The sequence below is a fragment of the Eleginops maclovinus genome, chromosome 2, assembly GCF_036324505.1.
Source record: "Eleginops maclovinus isolate JMC-PN-2008 ecotype Puerto Natales chromosome 2, JC_Emac_rtc_rv5, whole genome shotgun sequence".
Classification (NCBI taxonomy): Eukaryota; Metazoa; Chordata; class Actinopteri; order Perciformes; family Eleginopidae; genus Eleginops; species Eleginops maclovinus.
Genome location: NC_086350.1, coordinates 3,179,757 through 3,200,304, shown reverse-complemented (window position 1 = coordinate 3,200,304; position 20,548 = coordinate 3,179,757). Strand labels below are relative to the sequence as shown.

The following is a 20,548-nucleotide window of genomic DNA, read 5'->3' as shown; positions in this document are numbered from 1 at the left end:
GCATCAGACACACTATCAGCTAGTGGAAAAGTATCCCTTTGTCGTCCCAAAGTTAAAGCTAACCTCACAAATGTGCAGTTCATGAAATGTAATTCCCACTTTTATCATGATTGTTGCTCATTGATTGTCTCACATAAGAGTCCTATAGTCCTGTACTTGCCTGTCCTGACCATCTGATGAGACAAAGACATGTACAGAAACTAGGTAGACTGCAATTGAACATGTAGGCATATTAATCGGATTGAAGAACTTGCATTACATTGTTTGCAAGAAAATGGTTTTGTTTCTTACATATTCTACCTTTTCCTTCCTCTTGAACTTCCTACTCTTGCTGCAGCATTGAGGAGTCAGATTAGACCTTGGCTGAAAGAACTACAGAAAGATGACACCCACTACTAAGACCTTTAAACAATACCCGATACCCAACATCCCAGCGATAGCGATTTCCTGAGAACTGGAGGTTCCATGAAGATTGTGGGTGTGTTTGGACGTTGTTATGTGTGTGTGTGCATGGTGTGTGTTGGTATTGTTTTGAAGTTATTATGCTATGATGTGTACTGCACTAGTGACACATCAGACACAGCGTGACCAACAATCACCTGCTGCACACTTTTAAGCTACAGATCTCAGTGTGAATAAAGTCCTTCCCTGGGATGTTTCACAGCATTTAAGGATTTGTTCCTGATTAATTTGTTGGTAGTATTAAAGCAAGTCTGCACATCGGTAAGCCTGCAAGCGATGTGCTTTTGCCAAAAACAAAGAGATTAGCAATTAAGTATTGTGCCCCGGAGCTGATTAATCCCAACGGAAAAAGCTATAGCGGTCTTATTTCTCCAAGCAGAACCTCACCATATTTCTCAAAACGTATCATGAAGCGAGTTATGCACTCATCAGTCAAAGGTAGAGTTGGAGTCAGGGTTGTGTAGATGACTGTCAAGGTGAGCTCCAACCCAAGCACAGCTGAGAGTGGGTGGTGTAGGTGGATGCTTCTGAAGCAGAGGAATCGCATTTGTGTTAACCCTTGTGACATTCCCGCACTCAACCACCTCCTCAAAACATCAAAGCCAGGTTTTTCCGTGGGTGTTCAGTCTAAACACTTCAAGGGATGGTTACATCAGATTCTGCGTGTATTGCTAAATGAACTGCCTCTGATGCCAGCTCCGAGGGTTTGCCTAGTTCTGCAAATCTAAGCCATGATACTTTAAGAGTACAGTGTTTTTATGTTGCTCCTTTTAAGAGTCCAAATAATGAATTTAGAACTGTCAGAGGGACGTGAATAAAACTACAGCCTGAAAAACTAGTATTTGTGTTGGTGGTCAAAGACCGGTCTCTATGATATATTGTACTCATGTATTATTTTAAGGATGGATAAATGCATACTGCAGCTTTAAAGAAGACTTTGCAGAGGAGGGAAAACAACCAAGGAGGTAGGAGAGGCCCGACTGGGGAAACTTTGAGGGATGGGGAAAACCTTTCAAACAGTGGATCCATTCTTGTCATTTTTCTTGCTACCACCTCCACAAGCTCCAGAGGTCGATGTCAAACAAGCCAAACCTTCAAGCCCACTCTTGTCTGAAACAGGTGCATCAACACACTGTCAAGTGTTTCCTCATGGGCGCTTCCAAACACCAAAGCTTTTGTGCTCTCGATTAATGCTAGGGAAATGCGGTCTATCATCAAGGCAGAGAAGAGGGGAGCAGAAAGGATACTGTATGAGTGGCAGCTGTAAGATCACAGGTTCAGAAACCGTTCTGCAACCGGAAGATTATCTTCTTGCGCATTCAGGTTGTTCTGTCAAAGATTAGGATTAGGATCAGAATCACACCCTGCTAATCATTCTGGGACCAAGTTTGGATAAAGGCCGACAAGTAAAATGATCAAGAAGATTTTTGGGAAAAAATGCAGGTATCTTTTGTATCAGAATTCCTGAACCAAAGCGCTTTCAGTCTCGCTTTATCCATTAAAATCATACGGCTGCTAGTCTTTGTATGAAAGCAAGAAATAAAGGAACATTCATGATGCAGTTACCGTACCGGAAAGTTAAAGAATGTGAAGCTGCATGCTACCGTCTCACTATAGGCTTTACTGAATAGGAAATACAAGTCTACCGGATGCTCAAAGTCAACACAGTTTTGATTAGAACATACAGTATGACACAAATTCAAGGAACCATTTAGAGTAATTCGATTCCTCCAACCTAATCCAATTGATCCATGCTACATTCAGGGACATCAATGTGTCACTCGACCAAAACTCTTGTCAATTTGATCTCACACGAGTCCTTCCAAACACAGCTCCCGTTGTGTGACACGAGATTGCTGGACGTTTTTTGACGAGGCCCAAGGATGTCCGTATAGATTTGAGGCCTTTGAAGTGGTCCGACTGATTCATCAGAGCAGCAAAAGGGACTTTTTAATAACAGCCAATTAGAGATAGGGGTAATAAATGGGTGACTTTCTTTCATTAGGCTCACTTAAGTGTGCAAATGTAGCCTGTCACAAGGGGAGATGCAGCACAAAGGTGGCATGAACTGTTAACCCAAAGTTTGTTCCATTTATAAAGTGTGTATTCACCCTATAGGCGCTTAGGATCCCATGCTTAGCTTTAGTTCTAAGGATGCTGTAAATGTTAGTTGTTATGGAATCATGGTACAAGTTCTGGAAAAAATGTACGAATAAAACCCAAAATATATGAAAATGAACCCCCAAAAATTGGTGAAGTGGGTAGTTTGTCATAAATAAAAGGCTATCTTGAGCTTTTCGGTTTTAAGAAAGTGAATCTCCATCTTGCCATGCTCATAATTGGTGACTGGACAAATAACATACTGTATCATACGGTGCGGAAGGGAAACACTTTGTCATGAAAGATGCATTTTTGACTCTAGCTTTTATTAATCAATGTATTTCAATGGATACATCACATTTCTTAATAATAACTGGTTTTCATAGTATTTTAACCAATACCAACTCAGACCCAGATCTCGATGGCCAACTGTAGGACCGTGTAGTTTCAAGTAAATGCTTTATCTTTGTTATGACATGTTGTTTGTTTTGTAATTTACACTGAAACTGAACTCAAAGACAATAAGTCTTTGTACTCAAGGAAGAAATGTGTTGACATATGGAGCGCTTAGGTGTAAGTGGGACAGCAAGAGGTTAATCTTTCCCTTTAATCTTGACACATATCCAACGATAAGCATGACTCACATCCTTTTATCTCTGGGAAAGCCAATGTGCAGATTACCGGACAGGTTAACAACTCGGGGTGAGAGAAAAAGTGCCCGGGGAGGACGGACGAACACCAGATGTAGTGATTGAAAGAGTCACAGAAAAACCTGAGGTTCATCTGCTCCAAATTCTCACACGAATGGCAAAGCATAAAAGTACAAAGGCATATGAATGACTTTGAATAAGAACAGTCACGGAGGAAGACGGCAACATCTTTACATAAATATGAAACCTCTATGCAGTGGCTCTCACAAGGAAATCGCTACAACAGACGGTATACATAAGGGAAATTGGATAAAGCTGCATTGCCACACACAAATGCCTGCTAATCTGCTTTAGCTCTTAAGCTAATACCAAAAGAACTGCAAAGCACCTGTGGGAAACTCATTTGCCATTCAGAATAACCCCATCGCTAATTTCCAATTGTCCTACTGTAGAATAACGTGAGCTCAAGGCTAGCCCTAATCCCCCTCTCAGACTCTGCTAGCGACCCAACATTTCCCATGTGCCCACACATACTGCCAAACACTTAAGCGCCTTTAAAAAAAGAAGATTACATCCGAACCTTGACAAACAATCAAACAAAAAACTGTAATAATGCATCGAAAATCTGTAAGTACTCTCAAGCTAACAATATTGCAATCACTTTGTATTGAGACCATAACTATGTCCTAAAAAATCAACAAAAGACCTTCTTGAAAACATCAAAAGGATATCAGCAAAGTCCAGAAGCCTAATAATTGTGTCCACAGCAGCTACTGTATGTAAAGCCTCCGCAGTTTCATAAGAAAATACATAAGCTGACCTACATATAGTAAGGTCAGGAGGTCAATTGGATTAGATGGGAATAGTTTGTTCAGGATCAACGTTTCGGTCTTGCATTAATAAGACTGTCAGTTATTGGACTTCACTACCAAGAAGATCAAGTTAGGATAATCCATTTTGCTAGAGTGTCCTCTCCGAACTGTAGTAACGTTCTGGTTCAGTTATTGCCCATTTCCTCCTCACTATGTAGTTCCTGTATCATTTTCAAGTTACCCCGGCTTCTTTACGTAGTGCCTTGTATTGTGGTTGCTTAAGGGACTTCTGCTCTTGGGCTTTTTGTGATTCAGTCCAAAAGTGGAACTATATAGACGGAACTTGAGGCTTTAGGAGAGGTTTCTGATTAGCCTAAAGCCAAAGACCATCATTGAACCTTTTTATTGCTGCAACAGGACTGTTGTACTGCAGAAATAGACAGGGGGGGGGGGGGGGAATGTGAGTAAGAAGGTAAGAGGTCATGAGCAGATAAAGAGATATACAGAGGGCTGATTCGATTTGGGGAAAGACAGAAGAGGACAGTGGATACATAAAAGAATAAAAGCCCATTAAAGCCATCCATCAGTGCAGCTGTGGTCAGAGGAGGGGGAGCCAGTTATCCCTCTCCGGAGATCCGAGAGATGAATGACTTCCTAACAGGTGGACTATGAGCTTAACAGAAGGGGGGGGAAGCAGCAGGAGAGAGGAGGTGGGCTTTAACCTGGGACTGAGGCAGTGTTGAGTTACAGCTGAACCTCCGGAGAGAAACCATGACCCCGTGTCTGTCTCAACTCACAGGAAATGGATTTGTTTTCCTAGCCCTTTTCCAGTAATCCCGCACACACACACATGTACGATTATGTGGACACAAGTTAGAGGATTCATACGGAGTACATGTGCAAGACAGACTGATATACTTTTAGGATACCGCATTCTGGGTCATTTAAACGTGGATTTTGGTGTATCATATAAGTAAGCCTGGCAGTATAGAGATGTGTTGTTCAGCTCACACACAGATGAGGAGACAAATGAGCCAGTGCAACCACCTCCAGCAAAACAGATGACACAGACACGACTATTCTCAACCCACCACCCGACTATAAATAGTTAAAAAATCCATTCCTGAAGCACTGACTATCGACTGCAAGTATAGTTCTGCTAACCTTCGCCCAGATCACTCAAAGTCTGCAAGGTAGATGCCTCCCAATGGGGGGAGAGGAAAAAAGAAATATGGCATCACGAAACATGTCGAAGGCAAACCAAACAACTTGTTGTTTTTCCGCGAGGCTGGATGAACTGTACAGGAATAAGCTCGGCCATGAGGCGTCTGATCTGCCCACGCGGTTCACCGGGCCACATCCTCAGCCTCCACTCAGGGAGAAAATAGCATCAGCGAGCAAACACACTGCCAGATATTATAAAGATAGCCTGTTATTTCCACACACATACACACCAGTGTTATATGGGCTTAGCTGCAGTTACACCAGCTAAAGTCAATACAATTATTTGGTCTAAGTGTGTACACTTTCAAAACAATACTACAATTAGTCTTAATATAACCATCCAATAATAGAGCACCACGTGGAACTGAGACTCAAATTCTCAAGGAAAACAGATGGAAATAAAGTGTCTTTCAAACGCCTAACATGATGCAGGATGACTTCCTAACAGTGATCGTAAGGAAAAGGAATTGGGCATTTTTTTAATATCTGTGATTATTTTTGATTGATATTTGATGATTCTGGAGGAAATGACTATTTTGTCATTATTATTTTCATTGAAGATTTGATCATAATGGGATTTTCTGTGACGATTAGATATTCTCTCAATTCTGTAGATTATCATTTAAGGACAGCTCTGTCTACGTCAAAGCAAGGTCCATATTGAGAGATCGTTCAGCCCTAGAAGGAAGTACACTGAATGTTTTTGGGTGTATTTCCTCCTGGGCTCTGTTCTTGGCAGGGTCTCTCAGGCAAAGGACGACAACATAATCAAATCTTGTGCCTACTCTGTTTTTGCTCTCTTCCAAGCGTCTATTTTTATCCCTCGCCCCAGCCTCCTGCCATTTCTCCAGGCAGGGATAACAGTGAGGGGAGAGAGAGGGGAGAACACAACACATCGTCATTTGCCTTTCAGGTGTCCCCGGTACCTGCAGTAGGCCTGTCGAGCTATTTTTAGTCTCGGAAACGAATGTCAGCACGTTCCCTGTAGAGCCCCCCTGAGGATATGAGCCGTACCCTTGAGAGAGAGCGCACTCGGAGGGCGGGGGGACCGGGGCGACCGGGGCGGATGTGAAAGGATTGCGGAGGTGTCATGGAAGAAGGGAAGCCCGAAGAGTAGCAGGGAGAGGACGTAAACAGCTCAGAAATAGTCGACTCGTGTCACGAACGGAAACACTGCGGTGAATATGGAACTGAGAGGGCTTGTGAAGTTTCCCACTACGTGATTTCAACATTGAATTAAATTAAAGGACTGGATATAAACCAACAATTAACTGATGCTGACATTTGCCCTCGTTTATTTTACACGCTTTAAAGAGATAGAAAGGATTCTGATCCAGATTTTTCCACACTGTCGCCTTTTTGACTACATATAAGGTAGTCCAATGTCTATGGAGTAATCAATGACTATTTTCATTCAAAATTATTACTTCTTCCAATTACCAGTTTATTATTTAGTCTTAAAGGGCTAGAAAAAGCGCAATTTTCCTTCCTCACAGCAGATTCCAAGATTGAATTTTTTAAGTTATTGATTCTGTGCATCTAGCATTACAAGACCCAATGAAAAACCCCCAAAAATCTAAATCAAAAAGGTAGAACAGAAACAGAAAAGATCCGAATAGTCATATTTTAAAGGCTGGAACCGTTAATTAGTCATTATAGGGTTAGAAATGTCAAAATAGATGTAGTTTTTGATGTAAATATTGTCTGAAAACAGACAACAAAAATCGTTTTTTGAGGAAAACCCTCTCGTATGGTGAGCAGATGCACAACGATTGACGTCACGGCCCCTTAAGTAACCACCGGCTGGCCAGAAGTGAACGTTACATAAGCCAAGAAATGCAAGAGGAGACAAAGGCGAAAAAAGACAGGAAGGGTGAGGGAGGTGAGAGGGAAAGGACGGATGGGGATCCAAAGAGAGAATCCTCTTGAATTGGTCATAAGGCTTGCCCTCCTCTTGTATTTTTCATGAGGAAGATCAAGTTTTTGAACACTTGCATGCCAGAGGAGAGTGCAGACGCCTCGGGGAGTCTCGCAGCGAAACACGGCGCTACGGAGGTGCTCGTGTCCGTGGACGGGTTTCCGCTTTGACTCCGCTGTCTATGAGGCGATCGAATGGTCAGGGGGTGTCAAGTCATATTGCAGTTACACAAGGTCTTATGAAATCCTCACAGTGAACAGTTGACTTATGTACATGGGTTAGGGTTGGGGTTATACACATCTAACAAACACAACAACTTACAAATATGTATTTTGGAACCAGCCATATCTCAGGTCTAAAGGTTGCAAAATGAATAAGTTAATGAAGTTGTGGAAACCTGCAAAGTAGGATGTTAAATCTTAGTGGGTCCAGGGTCTGACTGATCTCATTACATGAGGTTATTTCATTCTAATTCTTGAGAGTTGAAACAGGTGATACCAGGTGAACGGGTGATAAGTATGCCTGCAGGTGAGTGTGAGTCTAACAGGATATAGAGTATGAATAAATGTGTTGTATTCAACGTACAAGGGTGTTTGCCTGAGTGTACCAGTGTATGTTTGTGTGTGAGCATGAGGGTGTTATGCAGCCTCTGGGAGTCCTTGTCCTGGTGGAAAGTGACCCCCCCCCCCCCCACACACACACACACACACACACACCCGGAGTGTTACTATCTTTAGCTCATTTCCGTCATGTCTTGTCACTCGTGTTCTCCTCCACAGCTCTTAAATCTGGTATCTAAACCTCCGGGCCATCCAATATCCTGTACTTCCCCTGCACAGGAAGCTAGAGAGGGGTGGGGGTTGGGTCATCCGTGTAAATGTGCGCACACACACACACACACACACACACACACACCGAGCAATTACACAAACATGCATGGCCTTACATATTCACAGTTAATGGATGCACCGGAATAGACTCACTAAAAGTGGCGGTAGAGCAGTCGACTAACTAAACACATCATGCACACTTAATGGGGTAGAAGTACAAACAACAACAAAATAATCTCTCACACACACACACACACACACACACACACACACACACACACACACACACACACACACACACACACACACACACACACAGAGGCCAGTGACAGGAGAGTACAGGACACCCTGTCTGGTCAAACTGGCGTCACAGCTAACGTCTGCAGGGACACGAGAGACGGCATAAGTAACTAAATCTAACCTTCTATTATCTAATCACCTCTTGAACACACACTCACACACACTCACACTGCTCAAGCTTTATCAGCGGTGTTATGAAAACCTTTAAAGTCAACACTATACAGTTTATTAACCAATTGGAAGACTCACTTACACGACGAAACAACTAATACTGTATATTCCAAAGGTTTTTATCAAAGCCTTTTATGCTTTTGGGGGGTTTCCAATAGGTTTTAGTGGATGTAAATGGTCTGCAGAGGCTAAAAATAAAACACTCCTGCTGCCATTAGTGAGCGCTCCAACAAATTCTAAGTGATTGGTTAAGGGGCGGGACATCTCTAAGCGGTTGACCAATCACAACAGAGTCTGCCAGCTAACCAATCAGAGCAGACTGGGCTCTTGCTTTTTGAACTTTTTGAACATTAAAGCACGCAATAAAAGTCACATTAGAAGCATTTAATACAAATATGAACCCTTAAATCAGCTAAATATGTCCTCTTTGAATGTGCGATAGAAACTCATTTTGGTGAGGAAACATTTCAACCCAGTTCGTCATCTTTATATTAAAATCTAGATTTTCTTTGTTAAAAAGGAACAATGCTACATGGAAATATACACCAAATACCACTGTTACAGCACTGTATGTTTTGCATATTATTGTGTATATATACAAATACATATTAATTGTGATTCTATCTTTAATAAAACAGAGGTGCAACTGTAACACTGTAAACTGTGCACCACAACACCCCTTCTTGTCACACCCAACTCCTTTTATTTACGAGCTAACCTATGCGGATATTTCAGTCCCTATAAGACAGGTGGGTTCCCCATTATGCATTATAAAACCCTGCCGTCTCCACTGGCCTCATTTCACGCTTGCCATTCTCCATGCATTTCACAGCTGACTTGATATCTGTTCAGTGGAATGGCTTTGACACTCTCCATGTCGTCGCCCACTCTCCGCTGCCACTCAACCGGAGGAGAGACTCAAGCTGTCCAGAGACATTTAGGAGACGCCCGGTCCCACAATTCAACTTGGGTTACCTACTTCTAAAATGTGCCCATATTTTTTTAAGTTGTCGTTTTTTAATGAGCACACAAACACATTTTGGTTTCGGCCAGGTTAAGGATGTTTAAGTTTCAGAGTAATTTGTCACGTTCCTATTGAGCTTGCATTTATTGTAAATATTTTCTCTCATTTTAAATGTTTAAAATTGTTTATAAAATTGTGTTATTATAGTTTTTCATTCATACAACTTCATTGGTCAACCTCTTAAAGATGTCCCGCCCCTTAGCCGATCACGTACAATGTGTCGGAGCACTAGCAAAAAGAAGTAAGAGTGTTACATATTGATGTCACTACTTTCCGGAAGTAAACAAAGGAGTCCAATGGAGGCGTTTCAGGCAGGGGGGTGGGAGAGAAATTCCCTCTGGAAGGTCACACAGGGATTTTAGCCGTTGCAGACCATTGCCATGCACTGAAACCTATAGGACACACTGAGGGAAAAGGCATAAAAGGGCCTCTGAAATTTGCACAAAAGTATATTTACTGTACAGGGTTGTCATGTCTCAGCCATGAGGACATTTAGAGACGTTAAAACACACTGAATTGTGATCAAACTAAAGTTTAGTAAAACTGAGGTCAAAAGAAAAGAGTGCGTGAGTGATAAGAGGAGAAAGCCCTATCTTGAGCACATGAAGGTCACCGATGTGAGAGCAGGAAACTCCCCGTTCAGCCACCCACGTACCCACCCCAGGACATTTGCATCCCTCTTCCCTCACTCTTTCTTTCCCTTTTTGCTCTCTTCCGCCTACGCTTGGACCCATTAGGTCGGTGGGGAGGAAACACGGATGATGCAGGGCGGAAGGAAAAGCACTCTGAGGACATCAACAACAGTGGAAGGGAGGAGGAAATGACCAGAGGGGAAGACGAGAGGAGGAGTTCCTCGGTGATGGAGATCAGAGCTGACAGGAGGAGTAGCACTGGGGGCTCCCGGCCTGACCCGCTTTAAACCAGGGATGACTCTCAAACACACTCTCACACTGAGATGCACGATGACTCACTCGGGCACATCAACGGAGACCTCACATGCACTGTCATTCACGTAACAAAATAGCATCTCCGCTGATCACGTTAGCGCACATGCAAGATTGTTTAGTCACTGACATACATATAAAGACAGCGGCTACGTCATGCTGCAGGAGGGGGAAGCACAGGGAAGGGGTTGCTTTATTCTTGGAGTGGTGCAGTGATGACGTTTTTTGTAGGCCAACCCGGAAGCTAGCATCACAGAGGCTCCCTCGAAGAAAGCTAATGGGGTTTTTCCATTCCAAGCTCCGAGGAAAACACACATTCATGATACTTAAACGTTGTGTTCAGCAGGATAATCTCCAAATATTAACACCACTTTCATGATTTTCTGAAATCTAAATGCAATTGCCAGAATAAAAAGCTAACGTTGGGCTATAAAGGAACTATATCACGCCACCACCGCTAAGCTAAAGGCGGCTAATGTTCAGCGTGATGCCGTTTAGTCGTCTCATTTAAACACTTGTTAACAACCTCCTTTATTAAGACAATCACCAGTGGGGTATTTATTACATATTTTACTTTTTCTAAGGCTTTATTTCAGGCATCTAATCATAAAGACGTTCAACACGAGGGAACCAGAAGTGGTGAAATGCTAACTCATCTCCCGCTTCAAGGACTCATTCCTGCACCACTCTATTTGTGGCAAAGCTAAAGCTGTGTTTGTGTATTACACGTGTGTGACAGCCGGCTGCAGCGAGTTAGTCATTGAGTTAAACAGGAAGAACTCCAGCTCGTCTATTAATAGAGCTGCGGCCCCCCAGGGCCAGGGCATCAGCACGTGGATTCCTGCCCCCCACAAACCAACCCCAACCCCCATCATGTCTCTGATCTCTGTTTCTCCCCATCTCCTTCCCACATCTCTACAGTGTTGTGCGTGAACGAGTTCAAAAGAACGCGTCCATTGAACACGCTCATTTTTTCGTGAACGTTGAACTGAACGCAACACATTTTTCAATAAAGAACTTGGACGTGAATTAGTTCACATTATGTGTCATGAACGGCAGACATCACTGTAAATGAACGTTGGCATTTGTTTTCCATTGAAAACTGAGTGACATCTGTTTTCTCTTTTGAAACGCAACGAGAGAGAAAGTTCCTCCCTCCTGTAGGTGCCGCTTAAATCATGTATCAACGCAGAAATAGTTTTGGCACTGTATGCGCAATGCATTGCGGGCAACGTAGTGTCCGCCTGAGAATAGTTGAGTTGAATAGTTGAAACGTACTGGCTTCCGCACGACGTTACCCATGATGAATTGCAGCAGAGCGGCTTAGGCATAGCAACGCCGAGAGCGCGGAGGGCTGGAGGCTCGAGAGAGAGAGAGATACAGAGACCAATGACGAGAGTGAGAGAAAGCGCTGCGATTTAAAAAAAACAAACAAGATGGCTAGTGGAAGTGATGGCACGGAGACGGACTCCGATTCTCCTCACGAACATTTAAAACAATTTTACACTCTTGCAAACCAAGACCCCGACGGCAAAAATCTTTCCTTCCTGTGTAAGATGTGTCCACCTGCGCAGCAAAAACAAGTTAGGACATCGACAACGTCCTTCTCGAATTTGAAACGGCACATTGAATTAAAACGTCCATCCAGTGTGAATGCAATTCAAGAGTTTTGCTCATTTCATACACACACATAGGTATATATAATATCATATATATCAAATAATATATTCATATTTCATATTATATATTCTTTATTTAATTGAATGCTAGTAGATTTCATTGCACTAAGTATAGAACTGGTCTATCTTGTCTGTATTGCTACAAGTTTCAGCACCTGTTAAGAAACCCACAATAGTAGTGTTATGAGCAAATGTCTACAATGAACAGTTTCAAAGAACGTATAGTGATTTCTAGCTCGTAGTGTGAAAAAAAGTATTTATTTGAATATCTCACGAAAAAAGTGAAATGAACTGAACTTTGAACTAGTTCAGAATTAAAATTGTGAACTTTGAACGTGAACTGTTCACTTTGAGCATGTATGAACTGAACTTGAACTAGTTCAGAAAAGCTGTGAACTGGCACAACACTGCATCTCTAACAGGCATTTCCATTCAGGCACGCTTGGGCGATTGGTACAGGGAGAGGAGATCCTTCAAGCAACGCAGGAGGCATTTATTATAAAGAAAAATGACTAGCGCTGGAAATAAAGTTCATGCTTTTTATTAATTGCCATGAATGGGACTGAATAACTAAGGAAATAAATATATATAAATGGGGGGAACACAGATTTTAGCCTTTGCAGACCATTTACATGCACTAAAACCTATATAACACACCACAGGAAAGGGAACACGCCAAAAAGCTTCTTTCAATACTTTCAGATTCCGCTGTGGAATAACATATCTTTTCTATGAGCAAAACAATTTGTATATATATTCCAATAAACAGAAACGACATCTCTTTCCATTCCAGTCGGGTGTAGAGAACTCAAAACACCTTCACAGTACTTGACATCGAAAACGATGTGAACCATTTCACTGTAAAAAAAACGATATCCATGTCCAATGAGAATACAAGCTTAAACGGACATGAGTCTGCTTATGAATATTCATGGACAAACAGAAGCACATGTGCAGGCTGAGGGTCTGGGTGTACAATTCAAATATGTCCATGAGTCATTTAATGCCACTTTCATATTCAATGACACATTTAGTCATTTCAAATAAATCATACTGATCATTTTGACTAAGTTTCCCCTTTTTGCTTCATTGTGTTGATGGCTTTACGGTGTACTGATGCACATTAACACTGCTAATGTCTAAATATGTAGACTTTATTATACCTCATCATGCTGGATTGGAACATAAAGCACCAGACAATGATATAGTGTGTCCCCACACTTTTCTTTTACTGTCCTTTGACTCTCTTTTTACAACAGTAAGGGGCAGTAGTTGCATTGAATTTCTCAAAACCACATATAGGGACCCATAGCATGTTGACTCTTATACTTTACATTACATTTATCCAGTCGATGGATTCAGATGACTGAGGATGAGGCATTTATTTAGATGCCAGGCTAGAAATATGCAAGTTGACTATTGATGTATAAATCATTAGAGGAAGAAGTATTGAGATCCTTTACCCGAGTACAAATAGTAATATACTCTGTCAGTAAGTAAAGTAAAACTCCAGCATTCATCTTTTAGTTAAGAGAAAACACAAAAGCATCAAAATATACTTAAATTACCAAAAACAAAAGTATATAGTAAAAATCACTGGATGATAATAATGAATTGATTATTTTGTAATGGATTTGAGGCTTCCAGATCAATGTGGAGCTGACTTTTTTATACATACAGGTATTCTAATCCATAATAAACATCATCATTAGCTACTTGATATATGTGTTATATATACAAACCTGCAAAGTAACTAATATTGTCATTTAAATGTAGAGAAATACTTATTATTTAGTATAAATTAGCATGAAATGGAAATATTTAAATGAAGTTAAGTACCCAAAAATGTTCTTTATGCAACCCTTCTTGTAAATGTACTCTGTGACTTTCCAACACGTGTAGAAATACACAGGAAACTCTGGTGTTAGAAGCAAACATGCAAACGAATTAGCTTCCTAAGAGCTTATTAAGGCAGTGGATGTTATTTCCCCACAAACGTGCATCCTAACCAGCCATAATCACCTCTGTGAAAGCATGTTGTTTCCCTAATAGCCTTTAAACCTTTACACTAAAACCCACCAACATAAATCTCATGTTTCTGCCCGTTTATCCCGGATCAGCGTTAGAGGAGTAAGCGGATATTTCACATCCAGGATTTTTTACTTTACAACACAATGTGGACCCAAGTTCAGGGCTGAGTCACTGCCACCACACAGGGGCCCGGAGCTACAGTAAAAAGAAACTACACAAGGGAATCATCTGGAAAACACAACATGGCATTCACAAGGTTGCTGGGTCATAAAAATATACAAGAGGGCAGCTGAAGAAGTGAGGAGAAGTGGGCTTGTAAAGGAAAAGTGTCCTGAAGCGGGACTTTATTCCCTGCTGCTCCGACAGAGGCCAGCTGTGGCTGTACTGAACGTTACTGACTAATGAGGAACACACACAAAAAGTCTCCTGTTAACTTCAAAGGGGAAATAATTAAACATTTTTACCACTAAATCTGACACAAATGACATACCTAAGGCTTATTCTAGGAAAAAAGATAGGATAAGATAGGGGAAAATCACATTCACAGTTGAGAAAAGCTAAATGCATGACTTCATTGTTGTTGTTTGGATGTGTGAAAGTGAATAAATGCAGGATTAGAGCACTAGTGTGTGTCCCCTGCAAACATTCATAGAGCAACTAATTCTGTTCTGATTTATGTTACTACGTCCTTGGGTGTTATGAAAGGCGCTTTGAAATGCAATATAATCTCATTCATTACACTATTTAATGATATTAATTATAAAGATGAACACAAATCACATTTCCAGCCTGCAAGTGCTGTCAGTGATGCAGCAGGACGGCAGAACTTCAGAGTGGTCTGCAGCGCCACCCGGTGGTTATGGGATCAAACACCCTCTCAAATACACCAAACCTTACATTTTCCCAGCTTATTTGATTTTAATTCACTCTGTTTCTTCAGCAGTAATGATAACAAAGTACATTTAACAGGCACAAAGTCTACATTTCAGCCTGAAAAAGCAGCAGTTTAAATATGTTTGATGTGGTGAATGGAGGCTAGAAAGATAGTGCTGCTTTTGTATTTTCCTTTTAATTTAATTGGTGTCCATTTGTTCTGTCAAGTTAAGCTTAAAGATGATGCCTGAATCTCAAATTTGTATTAAAAGTAAATACTAATGTGTGGCTATCCCTCTTTCTGCTCTGCTATATGTGTATAGGAGTGTATGTATATATATATATATTGTATATTTTTACTTTACTTTTTTTTATATATACCTCAGGACTGTGGGAAACAGTACTGTATATGTAAACATTCCTGCAGACTTCTGTGACTACTGTTCTGTGTACTGATTTTTAAGTTATTTGTCTTCAAATCTCAGTCCATTTCCTCCTCAAGAGACCCTCTTCCTTTGAAATGAATCAAAAAACCTGTAAGTGATCTTTACAGCGCGGGAACATGATTACAGACCCTGTGGGATTCAGGTTGTGGTCGCTATGTCATGCATATTGTAGATGTCCTTACCGTGGCGCTGTGAACTGATCGGCCCAACTCTATGACGTGTGGATCAATGGACTGAGTGTCTGCTACTGCGGGACTGATCTGTGGAGGGACAGAAATTAAATACTAACTCTAGTTTGTGAAATATGATCATTTCAGAATAGGACTACATAATTATCTGTTGGGGAAATTAGGTTTTGCTCCATTTTAGAAATTAAATAAAACATTTAAATAATTCATTAAAACTGAATTTGTATATTTAGTAAGTAAATCAAAATGCCAAAAAAGGTCAAATATATAAAAATAAAATGAAAATATGTATATTGACATAGAAATCAAGTACAAATGTCCACATATAACACAAGTAATTATGGAAAATGTCTTTATAACAATATATACATCGTCGTTTATGTAGGAATACGAAAGAAAATGATAAAAGCCTGTATTGCTGGATATGTACAGTGTAATAAAGTAGTAATCATCCTAATTGCACAGGTAATAGAACCTTAGTATTGTGTGTATTGCACAGTTTTAAGAGGGTAAAGCTGCTGATTGGTGAAGAAAGTTCCAGTCCTGAGTGCCGAATCAGGAAGGAGTTAAAGAGACTTTTTTTATGTCTGGTCGATAAATCTGAGCTGACCTGAATGGCTGAGCGCTGCTGGCGGTGCAGGTGAGGGGTTCTGGGGTGGATGTCAGTCAGGTGGGGTGCAGGATCTGGTGTGGACCTCCGGCTGTGTTGTTGCAGGACGTCCTGGTAGGACTTTTTGTCGAAGTTGGTCCTCCACATCAGCACCTAGGGGGACGGAGGAACCAGAGATGTCACCATGAGGTTATAAGGTATTAAATATGGGGAATACACGGGCCACACCGACCTGACCATCAGCTCCCCCCGAGGCAAAGAGGTCTCCTGCCCTGGAAAAGGCTACTGTGATTACAGCGCCCTGAAAACACAAAGTAAAAAATGTAAATTAAAAACCTAACCATGACAAACACCCCCCAGGACTAATGTAGAGAAATAGTGGAGCGGATAAAACATCGCTCTGTCGTCATAATGATGTCTGCAGAAGCTCGGCTACAGCTTCACCTTGTGTCCGTGGAGGGTGTAGATGAGACGTCCCTCCACCAGGTCCAGGATCTTCACAGTGCTGTCACTGGAGCCGCTGATCAGGTAGTTGTTGGACGGGTGGAAGGAGAAACTGTTGATCCCTGCACTGTGGACTGATCATGTGCAAAAAAATGAAGCCTCATGCACAAAAAACACACATTAACTGCAGTATATTTTCAAGCTTTGACATACCTTGATAGTGCTGAATCAGCTTGTTGGTCCGGAGATCCCAGATCTTCAGGGAACTATCAGCTCCAGAGGACGCGATGCATGTTCCACTTGAGTTGAAACCGACAAACGTTGCTGATCTGGAAGACAAAAGCATCAGCAACTAAAAGACTGGAGTGTAAATAATACACAACAACCTACCATCCTTAATTGATTCCGTTTTCAATGAATAATGCAACCGTTTTTGTAAATTTAGATTTATATTTACTGTTTTTCTGGCCTCTTTGCATAATATCAGCATCAGAGACTTGACCAAGAACAAAAAATTAACAATATGATTAAGGGATCTCCATCTCCTCAAAAACCAAAGCCAGGATGAATCACAGGACACACTCAGGGACTTATTCTTATTCTTTATTAGGATCCCCATTAGCACTAGCATAAGCGTTGGCTATTCTTCCTGGGGTCCTCACACACACACAGAACAAACATTAAACAAAACTAAAAGCAAAATAGAACAACTCATTTCATCATATGAACAATGGTATATGAAGTGAAACAAAAATGGTCATCACATTTTAGCCATCATCACAAGGCCAAACCACAGGCACAGTTACATTTTACTCTGTAATGCTCATATAATGTTTTAGCAACCTTTTAAAATGTACTTGAGAATTTTCCTGAATTATGTGGACTGGTAAAGAGTTCCAGCTGACCATGGCTCTGTACATGACTGTTTTCTGTCTGATATTTGATTTAGATGGGGGTAATCCGAACCTTCTTTCTATTGCATGTCTTGTTTGATAGTTATGTTGAGTGTACTGCGATATAAACCTTTGTGATAATATATGTGGTAAGTGTGTCACTGTAATATTCCTAACAAAATTTAACAAAGTATAAGTGGACCTCTGTCTGACACTCAACCATTTAAGGGTCTCCAACATTTCAGTCACTCTGGTTCTGTAGGAGCACTGCAGTGCACATCGTGCTGCCTTATTTTGAGCTACTTGTAGTTTGTCTAGATCTTTTTCTGCAGCACTAGACCAAATAACAAAACAGTAATCAAGCTGTGACAGAACCAAAGCATCTTCCCATACACACCCCTTCCCATTTTACATACAACATTATCAATTTGTTTAGACCAAGATCATTTTTGATCCAGAGTTATACCTAACAATTTCGTTTCCTTGACCTGTTCAATTTCAATATGGTTTAAATGTAATAGCAATTTAGGTTCACCTTTTAACTGATGATTTGATCCTATTATTAAAGATTTAGTTTTTCCAGCATTAAGTACTAACTTATTATTTATGACCCACTCTGAGATCTGTTCTAGATCCTTGTTCATACAGTGACTCAGCTCACTTGTAGATGAAGCTGCTCCATATATTGTCGAGTCATCTGCATACATTACAATTTTGGATTCTTGTAGCACTAATGGTAGATCATTTGTAAAAATAGAAAATAAAAGGACTCACTCTGCAGGGTCAGTGAAGCAGTTGATGCAGTGTTTGGTGGACGTGTCCCACAGGCGGACGGTGCGATCGTCTCCACAGGACGCTATCAGGTGACTATCTGGAGAAAACCTGCAGTGAGGAAATCATTTGTTCTACTAGCTCCCTCCTTCACACTGAACTGAACTCTCATGCAAACATGCAGTCTTAAATGATCAGGGATAAAAGAACATGTACAAACCAAGGCTATAACATTACTCTAATTAAAAACCAAATGAAAAGTCTTCAATTTCCTCATAAAAGATAAAGTTTGCTGTTTAAAAATCTAAACATTCAGTTGCAGCTTAAAGTTTAAAGGACTTCCTTTGCTCCTGGACATACTTGATTTTCTCGTGCTGTTTTTAATGTAGGTAACTCAGCAAGAGGAGTGACTGAGGATGCATGCTGCTGTACCTGGCACAGCGCACCCAGTTGGTGTGCTGGTTGAGAGAGTAGAGGAAGCACTGGCGGTGCACGCTCCACACTTTGACAGACTTATCGTCGGACGCCGTCACCAGCCGCTGTCCATCGTGGGAGAAAGCAACGCTGCGGACAGTCGCCGTGTGGGCTTTGAACACCGTGGACTCTCCTTTCCTTTTAAACACACACACAAACACAACTGATTCAAACCAAGCATCATCCAGTCACACATTTCATTATTAATTCCACTTATTTTACACATTGACTCGTGCCTACATGGTGGGCGTCCACAGTCGGACCGTTCTGTCCTTGGAGGAAGTGGCCACCAGGTGACCAGAGGGGGAGAACTGAACCCCAGTGATGAGGTCTTGGTGGCCGACATAACGGAAAGCCCTCGCCTTCGGAGCCAGGTTCCAGATCATGAGAGTCTTATCTACTGATCCTGAGGCTGGAGGGAGACAAAAAAACGTTCAGTCAAGACTTACACAAAAAACCGTACAGATTTTCTCTTGAAGTATCTTCAATTACTGGTATTTAAAGAGGCTAATACAGGGAATGAAGTGAGCTCAGTTTAAATTTGCCATATTAACCTTTAATTGTGTCTTGTTTTAAAGAAGACGACTCAAATCTAACTCTAAAGCTTCTGGCGGGTCATCTTTTTTTGTTGGAGTCACTGGTTTAACTTCTGTAAAAGTCACTGTGTTCATCAACATTAATATGCGCCCTCCAAAGAAATGCATGACTGTGAGGGAAATCCAAGATGCAATCCTTAGAAAAAGGTACATCTTCTTACTAATAGTTGGACGTAAAGCCAGCCTAATTGTAATCAATCTAACTGTTTCTGATTGGACAGGGGTGTTACCACATGTTAACTATTTTTGGGAGTCAAGATTCAAAGCAAAGAGCAACATGAATACAGGAAAGTATTTATACAATTCCAAATAGCATCTTTACATTTGTGAAGTGTGTGGGTGCAGCAGATATTACCCAGTTGTTTGCGGTTTGGATTGAAGTCTGTACAGATGACGGCACCTTTATGCCCCTTGAAGTGGCGCTCTAGGCTTGGATCCTCCTGAGAAAACAATCCAGAAACATTTAGGAAGAGTGATTTCCTTTGCAGTATAGCGTGCTCAAAGGGTGTAAAAGGTGAGGTGATGTGTCCCATTCATAGCACAGTGATAACAGCACTCTTAGCTAGACATAGACTTGTGTGTCTGTGCAGAGCTGGAAGAAGTACGCAGATCTTACCCTTAAATATGCACATTTTGCAAACACTTGGCAATAAACAATTGTGTTATATCTTAATGTATAATACTTTAAAAACAACAAAATTGTATGTGTAGACCTACTTGGCAATAAACCTGTTTCTGATTCTGTTTCTGAAGTAGCATATAATGAATAAAGCTCAACAAAAGTGAGTACATCAACGCTTTAAGTACATTATTTACTTTCTAGTGTAGGTTGATGAATATTGTGTTGCTAGTAGTGCAGGGCAGGAAATGACTTTCTGTCACTGAATACCTAGGCTGTCAATACACTGCATGTTTTGTCTGATAACATTAAGGTAAATACCAAAAGGTAAGTATACTATGCAGTGAATATTAAGGAGAGATTCCAGGGTGAGTTTGCCAGCCCCTCTCGGCAAATCCTCTTAGCAGGGATGCAGCTAACAAACTCGCCGACTCAGCTACTATTAGCCCCATAGAAAGTTATCCAAGTAAACATACTGTTGCTCATTAG

General features: G+C 41.1%; 1 protein-coding gene across 2 annotated transcripts in view; it reads right to left on the bottom strand.

The window, feature by feature from the left end:
- poc1b (POC1 centriolar protein B) overlaps window positions 1–20,548 on the bottom strand; it is a 41,881-nt gene that overhangs the window by 21,035 nt on the left and 298 nt on the right. For both annotated transcript variants that reach the window (XM_063898363.1, XM_063898373.1), the window contains exons 2-10: window positions 19,796–19,880; window positions 19,085–19,256; window positions 18,803–18,982; window positions 18,374–18,481; window positions 16,920–17,035; window positions 16,707–16,840; window positions 16,495–16,563; window positions 16,263–16,415; window positions 15,647–15,724 (exon numbers count right to left, since the gene is read on the bottom strand). In XM_063898363.1, the coding sequence (XP_063754433.1) occupies window positions 15,647–15,724; window positions 16,263–16,415; window positions 16,495–16,563; window positions 16,707–16,840; window positions 16,920–17,035; window positions 18,374–18,481; window positions 18,803–18,982; window positions 19,085–19,256; window positions 19,796–19,880 (1,095 nt within the window). The remainder of the gene's footprint in view (window positions 1–15,646; window positions 15,725–16,262; window positions 16,416–16,494; window positions 16,564–16,706; window positions 16,841–16,919; window positions 17,036–18,373; window positions 18,482–18,802; window positions 18,983–19,084; window positions 19,257–19,795; window positions 19,881–20,548) is intronic.